General features: G+C 45.6%; 1 protein-coding gene and 1 pseudogene across 2 annotated transcripts in view; one reads left to right on the forward strand and one right to left on the reverse strand.

The window, feature by feature from the left end:
• LOC309808828 (centrosomal protein of 78 kDa-like) overlaps positions 1-12,347 on the forward strand; it is a 1,511,271-nt pseudogene that overhangs the window by 205,805 nt on the left and 1,293,119 nt on the right. The gene's annotated exons all lie outside the window — the stretch shown is intronic.
• LOC309807985 (speedy protein E4-like) lies at positions 679-7,205 on the reverse strand (the record flags this gene model as incomplete). Its single annotated transcript, XM_082627994.1, has 6 exons — positions 679-3,010; positions 3,171-3,339; positions 4,856-4,941; positions 5,426-5,484; positions 6,380-6,601; positions 7,097-7,205. 6 exons carry the CDS (start codon positions 7,203-7,205, stop codon positions 2,750-2,752), a joined length of 906 nt encoding a protein of 301 aa, XP_082484120.1. The 3' UTR covers positions 679-2,749.

Genomic DNA, 12,347 nt, shown 5'->3' on the forward strand with positions numbered 1-12,347 from the left:
CTCAGTATTGGAGTCCTGAATGATGCAAGACCTGCCTCATCTTCTGTAGTTTTCTCTACATGAAAAATAATTGAGGACTATTTTTCAGAGTTAAGAAATGTGGTTGGATAATCACAACGCCATTAAGCAACACCTCGTTGGACAGCAAAGAGGCGAAGCCGACTGGTAATGACCACACACATCCTGACTGTGAGAAGACTTTCGTCTTTATTGTAGTTCCCCAAAAGCTGCATCGCACGGTACTCTTGAACAATCTAAAATAACATACAAACATGCTGAGGCAAGTTAAAAAATTAGGACTGAATTCCCACAATTCAATAATGAGAACTAAAAAAATACAAAATTTATGCTTACAAGAATTGGGAGGAAATACCCACTATGCTATAAGTAGAATGGAAATATGATGTAATAGATAAAATCAACAATCTCTCTTGAAAATGTGAGTAAAACTGTATATATGTGTAAATATACAACAGCTACAGTTCTCATCACAAAAGTTTGTAGTAATAAGATGTTTCAAAATGAAGACTATTTCAAAACTATTTAAAATAAATATATAAATATAAAATATAAAAATACAATAATTTTATAGGTGACATTTTCAAAATAAGCCAGTGAAACTTAAGTCATGAGTCATGACCCTGTGGCTGTAATTATATATATATATATATATTTTTTTCCTAATTATATATTTTAATGTTATTCCCTCCTATTCTGAGCCGCTACACTCCACCTTCAAATGCTTCTAGACTGGGGCAAACAAGTGTATAAAAAATGGGACCTCCAATGTTCGTCTCAGGGGAGATGGAAATGAAATGATCTGAAAATTGAGGTGGTGCCTTCCAAAAGGGTGGAATCTGAATAAACCCTGTTTTCTTATTGTTCTGCCACAGACTCCTAGAAGCACACCCCGCTCCTAGGAGTATAACACGAAAACTGGCCTCCGCTCATTCTAGAAGATGCTGGCTTCTTCTCGATGATCTGCACAAGAGGCTTCTCCCTTCCTTCTTCACGGCTGTCGTCAGTGTCTGGATTGACCTCTTGTTGAACATCCTCATCTCTCCTGGGCTCTGTGATCTGGAAGTAAGAGAAGGAGCAAGGATGTCAGATTTCAAAGTGGCAACTGTCCAGATATAAAGGTTTTCACATTCTTAGTCAATTCTAACCAGAATTGAGACTCATTTATGATTGGAGTTTTATCTCAAATTCTCCATTCTGAACCCCAGTCCTGAACCATTCATTGTTTTCAAGTGCGATTCTTGGACTTTGGTGACCCTGACTCCAAAAACTACTGAATGCACCCAAGGTCAGGCCCAGTAATCTGCTTTATAGCCCAGACTCCAGGTGATTCTGCTCAGGGAGCTGGCATTTGGAGAAGGCTGCTTTAGTCTTAACTCACCTTGGTCCTTTGGCACCACTTAAATTCTGAACTTGGAAGCACACTACAGACATCACTGACAAGTCAACATCGTGGACCAGGAGACCTGAGGCCGGATCCCTAACCCTAACCCTGCATCCTAATGTCTATGTTATTATTAAGTTTTCATTTATTTACTTATTTTCTTTCTTTTATTTTTGGCTGCATTGGGTCTCTGTTGCTGTGTGTGGGCTTTCTCTCTGTTGCTGTGTGTGGTGAGCGAGGACTACTCTCCGTTGCTTCTCCTGACGGCTTCTCTTGTTGCGGAGCACGGGCTCTAGGCGCACAGGCTGAGTAGTTGCGGCTTGCGGGCTCTAGAACGCAGGCTCAGTAGTTGTGGCTCGCGGGCTCTAGAGCGCAGGCGCAGTAGTTGTGGCGCACGGGCTTAGTTGCTCCGCGGCATGTGGGGTCTTCCCGGACCAGCGCTCAAACCTGTGTGCCCTGCATTGGCAGGCGGTTTCTTAACCACTGTGCCAACAGGGAAGTCCCTGGGTCCTAATGTTTAAATAATACTCAGCCCTAAACTTGGTTAGTGTTATGTGCTGAATGTTTGTGTCCCCCAAAATTCTTATGTTGAAATCTTAAAATCTTAACCCCTAAGGTGCTGGTATTAGGAGGTGGGGTCTTTGGGAGGTTATTAGGTCATGGGGTAGAGCCCTCATGAATGAGATTATTGCCCTTGTAAAAGAGACCGTGCTGTGTTGTTTCTAAGCAACGTGGTCTGTAGTAGGGCAGGTTGAATGGACGAAGGCAGCTAGTTTGCAAGATTTAAACCAAATGTTTGCTCAATCCTCTGCCCACATCTAGAACTCTAATGTGTCAATTGTAATAAGCCATGCTGAAGATGGCATTCCTTAACCTTCAGTCGTTGTGATAAACCCCCTTGACCATAAACGTGAGGGGGAAAAGGTGAATTGTACTAGAGGAATCATTGGTCCAGAAGTGGTGAGTCAGGGGGAATAAAGAGTCACAGGTGATCTGGCCATAGGCAATTTGAAAGTAAATTTGGAGGAATATAAAGCTAGTCATAATTCATCTTTTCTTATTGAACGTGTGGGCTGTTCTATCTAATATCCTGTTTGTAGACATTTACTTTGTTGTAGATAAATGCTAGAACCCATAACCCTGAGGGATGTAAGGCCAAAAATGAATGAAAAAGAGAAACTGGAAACGCAGTATATGGAAAAGAATCACCACCTCGTCAAAGCTGTTATTTGGACCCAATTGCTTTGGGTGAAATAACTTCAGTGAGACCCATGCGTCTGGGACAAACTGGTTTCCCCGAGGTCTGGTGCCCACGGGCCTCGCGGTGCTGGTGTCTGTGTGTGGCTGTCAGTCCGTGGCTGGCGCAGAGTCGGCACGTGGCTGTGTGCCTGGCTGGCCCCCTTCACAGTGTGAGAGGTGATGTGGGTCCAGCAGTGGGATTCCTCCGATTTCCTCAGTAGACAACACGTCATTCCACCCGCACCTTTGCGCACGCAGACCTACCTTTGCGCAGGCCGATGACCTCAGGCCTGCGTGGTCCTGGGGCCTCTGGGGCAAGAGGGCGCGATCTCTTCCCCACACCCAGAGCTCTGGATCAAAAGCCTGGATCTGGAAAGACAAACAGCCCCTGGCAATGAGGATGCCGCTGCCTCCCGTTGCCCCGCCTCCGGTTCTTTCTCGTCTGTCCCCAAGTCCCAAACCGAGTCCCCCATGATCCCCACCTCCTCTCCGTCCCTCCCCCTCCCCGAGACCGCCACAGCCCACCCACCTGCTCGCACTCTTCCCGAGTGACCCATGTCTTCCAGCCCATGGAACGGATGAACTGGGAACGCAGTTTGTGGAACAAGGCATGCTGCGAGCTGTTCTTTCCATAGAGGAACGAAACGATGGCCTGCTTGGGGGCCTGGTTGTTCTCTTCCATGTCGCTGGCCACATAGCTGGGGAAAGACATCAGGTCGCTGTCATCAGGACAGGAAGGGCCTCCACTTGAGATCAGCTTCCCAGAAAAGAGGCAGGCTGAGCATCCTCACACGACCCACCCAGCCCTGCCCAGCGTCACCGGGAGCCGCCCAGTCATCAAGGAGCCACTGCCAGGCAGGACCTTCGGAAGGGTGCCTCTCACACCTTGATGATGAGGACACGATCCAAACCCCCGTTCCCTTCAACTTGTTTTATGTGCACACACCTCTCTTCCTATGTTGTAGGTACATGTACAGTTCCTGAGGGCAGGAGCTGATCTGATCTGTTTCTGCATTCATCCCTCTCCTAGCAAATGACACATTTAGGGCTTGGTTCATATTGATGCATGAATTCAACAGCCTTTTGTGAATCTCTGTTCCCACCACCTCATATTCCCCAGCATGTAGGGTGTACTTTATAAGGTTTGTTAGATGAATGAATGAATGAATGAATGAACATTTTATCTCATGGCCAAATGCAATACTGATTACCTAGAAGTCTCACAGTAACAAACATTTGCCCAATGAAAAGAATTGTGCTGAGTGTTTTGGGAATGCATTGACATTTTGACGAGACCTGCCTTCCACATGGTGTCTAGTCTAGTGGGACCGGGGAAGGGGAAGGGGGGAGATAAGAAATGACTATAATGCAAAGCATCACATTATAATACAATTTGAACTAAAGTGCCTCTGGGATGCAGAAGTTAGGGAGATCGGGCATCGTGAAGGTTTTGGTGTTTGAACCCACTTTAAGGATAAGGTCGTTTTCTTCAGATAAATGTATGGCAAAGATACCTGGATAGAAAGCTCAATAGAAACTTAGAGGGCAGGGTATTTGGAAGGAGCAGTGAAACACAGGAATAAAGTATCAGGACGGTGTGCTGGAGATTGCAGAGAGAGTTAAATCCCAACGCAGAACTCTGGCCTTGATTTGGCATGTCATTAGCCAATGAAATTGTGTGAAGCGGTCAGACCTGTGTTTTGGAAGGATGTTCAGGCAAATAGAGCCAACTGGCTTGGGAGACTTGGAAGAAACATCAGTGGGGAGCATTTGACACCAAATCCGTGCTATGTGATACGGGCCCCGATTGTGGCATTTGTCGTGGGAATGCAGAAACGGAAGATAATCACACTTGGTGCTGATGTCGGAAGACCCGAGACCGGAGAATTCGAACCGGAAACGTCTCAAGTCTGTTACTCGGGGGCAGGATGGTGTCAGTTCTTTCTTCCTCTCCTCTTAGGAAAGTTTTGCGTTTTGCTTTGTTTCTTTCAGTGTTTTAATTGACATTAGGGTAGTTTGTTTTGACAATGAATGCTATAAAAAACAGAACATGGTTTGAAAAAGAAACCACGGTACCGTAATCCTGTCATTTTCACACCTAGAGTCAGTACAAAGGGGTTTAAAAAAATAGATGAAAGGTCAGAGCCCCACGTCTCTCCCTCTGCCCTCCCAGGGTGTTGAATATTGATGGCGGGGATGGAGCAAGGTACTCACAGAGCTATGAAGAAATGGATTCTCTGGAATTGCCAGGAGAGGAGCCCGGCCCGGCTGACATACGCTATCACCATCGACAGGAGATACTGATGGAAAGAGGGGAAAAAACGTAGGAGAGAGGTCACATCCTGGAAGAGGAGAAAGAGTGGGAGGGAGAAGGGAGCAGGGGACGAGGAATGGGTGGTGCCACTTGGAGGAGAGACCCCCGTGTGGGGTGAGCCTGATTGTTTGGGGAAGGGGAGAGGACAGAAGGTCAGAGTTGGCGGCGCTCCAAGGATGGGAGGCTTTGGGATTGAGGGCGTGGACTTAGGGCCGCGGGCACAGGACGGTGTTCGATGAACCGGAGCCAAGGCGAGTCCCCAGGAGCTGAGAGGAGAGGGGACTTAGGCAGCAACCACCAAAGGGGCACTCCTGGGGCTCAGATCCCAGAGGGGACCTCGAGGCCCCTGGAGGGAAGTGTTGACAAGGCATGAGGTTAGGAGGGGAGTGGAAACGTGGGTGTAGAAAGCACCCAGCGCGCCCACCTAGAACAGGCGCTGGAGCAGGAATCCATCTCAGTGGGTGACTTACCTTGTCAGATACTTCCAGGTTTTTGTCCCAGGCGAGGAATTTCTTAACGACGGGATCCTCTGTGAAAAAAGGGCAGATGTTGCCAGTGGGAACAGGGCTGTCGTGGGAGCATTCCAGAGCCAAGAGGGTGAACCGCGCCCCCCTGGGGAAATGCCAAGATGTGGCCCAGGGTGAAGCTGACGGAAAGAGGGGAGGGAAGACCATTCACTGTGGGAGGAAAGGGGGTGACTCCCCTTCTGGGGGGGCCGAGTGACAGGGAGTGATGCCCCTTCATCATGCATTCACGTACCTGCAGAGGGCATCAAGATACTCTCAGCCAATGTCTCAATTGACAGTCATGTCAGGGGGTGAAGATGGCTTGTCAGCCCCTCCTCCCCCCACCCCGAACATGCCAGTAAGATTCAAAAGGCCAGTAAGAGCTAGAGTCTCGGGTACAGTTGAAACCAAGCGAACCTAATCCTGTATCATTTCTAAATCTAACCTAGTCTTGTATCATTTCTAAGTCTAACCTCATCCTGTATCTTTTATGTGTCCCCCGTATCCTTTATCCGTAGACAGTCCGCCAGGGACGGAGAGCGCACCAAGTAGCAGGGAATTCTTTTCCACTGGGAAAGTGTAGTCATGGGAAGTTCTGGTTTGTTTGTTTTTCAAGTATAGGATTGGAGGTTGCTGGGCAGGGCGGTGGGTCCTTACCAAGCATCCACTTGAAGACCTTGTGGTGCTCAGGCAGCACTGAAGACACCCGCTGTCGCTTCAGCTTCATCTTGAGCCCACTGAACGACTCCACGACCCAGGTGTCGGCCTCGTGGTGCTCAGGCAGCACTGAAGACACCCGCTGTCGCTTCAGCTTCATCTTGAACCCACTCAGCGACTCCACGACCCAGGTGTCGGCCTCGTGGTGCTCAGGCAGCACTGAAGACACCCGCTGTCGCTTCAGCTTCATCTTGAACCCACTCAGCGACTCCACGACCCAGGTGTCGGCCTCGTGGTGCTCAGGCAGCACTGAAGACACCCGCTGTCGCTTCAGCTTCATCTTGAGCCCACTCAGCAACTCCACGACCCAGGTGTCCTGGGCCTCAGCGGCCGTGTTGCCCTCCACCTCCGCTCTGAACGCCACTGACCTCTTCCTCTTACAGCCGGGGCGCTGAGGCGGGGGGCTGCAACCAGCCCAGGGAGCTGACGAAGGAGAAGAGACTACAGTATGACGCTCTCGTCTTGGGAATTCAGCCACTGGTGACCACCCAACCCCACCCCGACTCCGCCTCCCCCCCGAAGCACCCCCGTGCTTTCCAGTCTCACAGACCGCTGACCTTGCCCCAAGTCATCTTTCCATCTTTCTCTGTCCACATCTACCTATCCCTCCCCTGACTCTTTTGGTCAAACTCTTTCTCATGGTAGATAATTTCTCCCACCAGGAATAAAAAAAAAGAACCCTCCCCTTGTTTCCTCTCTCCCCTTCTCTCATCCTTGGATCTCATCTCCTAACCCTGTTTCTTGCTCCCCAGGTGTTCCGTGTCCCCAGCTCCTGTGCTCTCCTCCCTCAATCCCTGGCTTTCTGAATGTCTCCTTTCTTTCATAGGCACCTTATGCAGGTGCTCCTTCCCGACCTCTGTACCCTTTCCTCCTTACTGGTCAAATCTCTGAAATTCCTTCTCATGCCAGCTCCCTCACCTGACGGTCCTGGGCTTTCTTCATAGACAGTCAACTCCAGGGGGTACCCTGAAGAGCTGGACTGGGAATTCAGCTCCTCAGCCTGGGAAGTCGGTTGACGATTGTCCATGATGTCTCCCAGACTCTTCCCTTCCTCGAAGCCTAGACTCTGCTTTGTCCCAACTCTTCTTCTGGACTTGGGCTAAACACAAGTGGTCGTCCCTTCTCCAAGCTGCGGGGCAACTGTCAGTGGAGAGAAGCTCTGGCGAGATTCTGTTGTCTACTACTGCTGCCAAGCACCAAGGAGTCTGGTCCATCCAATCGGGAAGGTCGGAAGCCTCTGATGTCATCATCGGAGTTTGAAGGAAACCAGTTTGAAGGAAAGCACAAGTAACTGTCAGACCTATGCGTGCACTTGTCCCAGAGATCAGGGGTAAATGGTATCTCCTGCCACTGACCCAACCTCTGCCCATCCTCCAAAACCCCCCTCAGGGTATCCGGACCCCTCTTTTTTTTTGTCATAAATGGCAAAATTTTATTCTTTTTTTTTTTCTTCATCTTTATTTTTAATTTTTTTTTTGCTTTATAACAAATTTAATCAGTTATACATATACATATGTTTGCATATCCCCTCCCTTTTGCGTCTCCCTCCCACCCTCCCTATCCCACCCCTCCAGGCAGTCACAAAGCACCGAGCTGATCTCCCTGTGCTATGCGGCTGCTTCCCACTAGCTATCTACCTTACGTTTGGTAGTGTATATATGTCCATGCCGCTCTTTCACTTTGTCACAGCTTACCCTTCCCCCTCCCCATATCCTCAAGTCCATTCTCTAGTAGGTCTGTGTCTTTATTCCTGTCTTACCCCTATGTTCTTCATGACATTTTTTTTTCTTAAATTCCATATATATGTGTCAGCATACAGTATTTGTCTTTCTCTTTCTGACTTACTTCACTCTGTATGACAGGCTCTAGGTCCATCCACCTCATTACAAATAGCTCAATTTCGTTTCTTTTTATGGCTGAGTAATATTCCATTGTATATATGTGCCACATCTTCTTTACCCATTCATCCGATGATGGACACTTAGGTTGTTTCCATCTCCGGGCTATTGTAAATAGGGCTGCTATGAACATTTTGGTACATGTCTCTTTCTGAATTATGGTTTTCTCAGGGTATATGCCCAGTAGTGGGATTGCTGGGTCATATGGTAGTTCTATTTGTAGTTTTTTAAGGAACCTCCATACCGTTCTCCATAGTGGCTGTACCAATTCACATTCCCACCAGCAGTGCAAGAGTGTTCCCTTTTTTCCACACCCTCTCCAGCATTTATTGTTTCTAGATTTTTTGATGATGGCCATTCTGACTGGTGTGAGATGATATCTCATTGTAGTTTTGATTTGTATTTCTCTAATGAGTAAAGATGTTGAGCATCCTTTCATGTGTTTGTTGGCAGTCTGTATATCTTCTGTGGAGAAATGTCTATTTAGGTCTTCTGCCCATTTTTGGATTGGGTTGTTTGTTTTTTTGTTATTGAGCTGCATGAGCTGCTTATAAATTTTGGAGATTAATCCTTTGTCAGTTGCTTCATTTGCAAATATTTTCTCCCATTCTGAGGGTTGTCTTTTGGTCTTGTTTATGGTTTCCTTTGCTGTGCAAAAGCTTTGAAGTTTCATTAGGTCCCACGTGTTTATTTTTGTCTTTATTTCCATTTCTCTAGGAGGTGGGTCCAAAAGGATCTTGCTGTGATTTATGTCATAGAGTGTTCTGCCTGTGTTTTCCTCTGTGAGTTAGACAGTGTCTGGCCTTACCTTTAGGTCTTCAATCCATTTTGAGTTTATTTTTGTGTTATGGTGTTAGGTAGTGTTCTCATTTCATTCTTTTACAGGTAGCTGTCCAGTTTTCCCAGCGCCACTTATTGAAGAGGCTGTCTTTTCTCCATTGTATATTCTTGCCTCCTTCATCAAAGCTAAGGTGAGCATATGTGCGTGGGCTTATCTCTGGGCTTTCTATCCTGTTCCATTGATCTATATTTCTCTTCCCCAGAGTATATTTCAATAAAGGTATGTACATTGTTTGTTTAGACACAAGGCTGTCGCACACTTAACAGACTACAGTATAGTGTAAACAGAAGCTTTTCATGCACGGGTACACCAGAAATTTCATGTGACTCGCTTTATGGCGGTATTGGCTTCATTGCAGTGTTCTGGAACTGAAGCTGCAGTGTCTCTGAGCTGGGCCTGTATACCCAGAAGTGGGATTGCTGGATCATATGGAATTTTTATTTAAAAGATTTTGAGAAAACTCCATACTGTTTTCCACAGTGCCTGCACAATGTTACATTCCTGCGTACAATATGCAAGGGTTACGATTTCTCTACCACCTTGACAACTCTCATCTTTAAAAAAAAATAAAAAATTGTAGGCATTCTAACAGATGTGAGGTAGTATCTCATGATGATTTTGATTTGCATTTCCCAGATGATTAGTGACGTTGAGCACCTTTTCATGTACCTGGTGCTGTGTTACATCTTTCTAACGCACATACACACACACAGAGGGATAGAAGGAATCTTTTGGAAGTGATGAGTATATTACCGTGATGGTGGTGATGGTATCACAGGTGTGTGCATATGTCCAAACTCATCAAGTTATATACATTAAACATGGGCTAGATTTTGTATATCAGTTCTACGTAAATAAAGCTGTAAAAGCCCAGCAACAAGTGGTGTATTTCATGAGCCAGTGAAGCCCAGGTACATCTTGTCTCCTCTCCCAGGGGTGAACCCAAGCAGCCTTTGAACTTGGCTCACTTTCTGTTTCTTTAGTTTCCCCTTCTATTACTTTTGTGTTTCTCCTTTGTTTTCAGATTCCAGCGAAGTGGTTCCCCATTTGTGGCAGCAGTGATTCTGAGTTTGGCTCTGTCGTTTGAAGACTTGATGGTCTCTAAAGGGATGAAGTTTCTACAGAACTAATCTCAGTTAGGTGAGAGGTAACAGAGGATCTAGTTTGTTAGTCTTTTCTTAGTCTTTTCTGTTTGTCTATTTGTCTACTTTGACAAGCTCAAATCAATGAAGAATCTCTTGCCCAATGGGATGAGAACGGCTCTTTAATATCTAGACTGGTGAGTGTTTATTCCTGACCCAAGTCTAAGACTTAAAACTGCAGGTAAAAGTTCCATTTCTCTGTATGTCTGTGTGTCTGTAATTCAAAAAGGTCTTTACCTCTGACAGTGCGAGTATGTAATGTTTTCCTACTTCTGGATCTATTAAAGTAGATTGTAGAGTCTGTTAAATTAAAGGGTTTCTGTCCTGATTGGCTTACAAAGATACAAATGTGCTTATAAAAATTATATATCCCTAAAATTCTCAGAGAGAAAGGAATTAGAACTTCTAATACTTTAAATGTGCTAGAAAAATATTCTTATTGAAATCAAGTCAGGGAATTCCCCAGCGGTCCAGTGGTTAGGACTCGGTGCTTTCACTGCCAGGGTCCAGGTTCAGTCCCTGGTCAGGAACCTAAGATCCAGCAAGCCCCTCGGTGCAGCCAAAAAAAAAAAAAAAATCAACTCAGAAATTTAAAGACTTCAAGTTTACATAATTTAGGTAAATCTTTGACACATGAAGCTAGTTTAATATTTTTGGTTTAATAAAAAGTTATTCGTATCTTATTTATCAGTATTAGGCATACATTTAAAACAATTCTACTTGGGTGTGTTCTTCCTAAATTTATATAGGTGTGCCCATCAACTAAGCTCATATTACTTCTACTTAATGTTTAAGGTTATGAAAACTGTAAGTTTGTGTTTAACCACATTTAGTTTTTATTCTGACAGACTTTCTTTCAACAGTAACTATGTTTTCTACTGTGTTAGCTTGTCGATAAATTCCCAGATCTTCAGTTTACGTAAACCCTTGAACTGATACTAAATTGTGTTACTTACTGGATAATCATTGGATACCGAGGTCATTTGTAAGCAAGACAGAAACCTGAGGCATTGATTACTAAGCATAATCTCAAGTTATATGCTCTTGCTGCATATGTTTACTTGTTACCTAGAGGCTCTGTCTGTGGGTGTGTTAATGAATGTGTTTGTCTCTGCCACTTGAATAAGTTGTGTAAGGGATGTTTGTGGCTGTGTAAAGTTGTGTTATGTGTGTTCATGAGCTGTGCTAGCCTGAAATGCTGATGTGTGATGGGCAGTTGTCAATCATTCACTCCTAGTTTCCTTTGTGAAATGGAAGTAACTTTGGTTCAAAGTTAGTATTAATATTACTATGAATGAGGCTTGACCCATAGTGATGTTATCGGCTGGAACAGAACTCAGGTTCAGCTGCTCATCGCTCAGAAGTCAGTGTTCCAGAGACAAGGGTTGGTGGAAGAAGAAAGATGCTTTATTCAGGAAGCTGGCAACCTGGGAAGATGGTGGGCTAGTGTCCCCAATACCATCTCCCAGTTGCCAATGAGAGGGAAAAGGGGTTGATAGGGAAAAGACGGGAAGTCTCTGGGCTGTGCCGGTGGGGGCTCCGTGCAGAGTAGCACAGTCAGCTCTGACCATCCTCTTGAAATTGGTCATGCAGCGGTGTGGTCAGTGTCATGTTGATTGTTTCAGGCACAGTTAATCTTCAATTCCAGTGTTGGTTTGTTCCCATTTCCTTGAGGCCAGTTCCTGGAATTGTGTAAGCCATTGGTTCAGGTCTGCTCAAGATGGAGCAGCTTGTGTCATAGCTCCAGTCTGGTCATCATACAGTTAGCTTTCTCCTCTTGTAGTGGTTTTAGTATCTGCAAAACAAGTTAGGAGTGTGTGTCTGACACTGTTACTTATGTCCTTCGGGAGGAACTAAAGATTCTGTGACTGCTGTTGTCCTAATCAGTAACTGCTTGAACCTGTTCTTTGGTGACTCAGGGGAGGCCTGGGAGACTGCAGCTATTTTACAGACAAGAGGCAGGGGACATGGAAGGGCCCTGCATGGTCCTGCTTGGTTCCAGCAACCGAGAGGTACAACTTTGTATGCAAGATAATGCGATGTAGTTTTGTTTATTAACAGGAACAAAAATCGTTTGGTCCTAAAGTAAAATGACTGATTGTTCCAGCACCAGAAAGAGGATAGTGAAGGACACAACCTGAATGGGTATAGAAAGTTGTAGGAGACGGGTAGAAAGGGAATTTTATTTGTCTGAGCCGAAGGCAGCTCAGTTTTGATGTTTATTCCAGAGATTTTCAAAAAAGAGCTTATGGTTCTCTTAGTAGCAAATATTATATTGATGCAAAGCT

Source organism: Mesoplodon mirus, assembly GCF_964341445.2.
Source record: "Mesoplodon mirus genome assembly, chromosome: 7".
In the NCBI taxonomy this organism is placed as follows: domain Eukaryota; kingdom Metazoa; phylum Chordata; class Mammalia; order Artiodactyla; family Ziphiidae; genus Mesoplodon; species Mesoplodon mirus.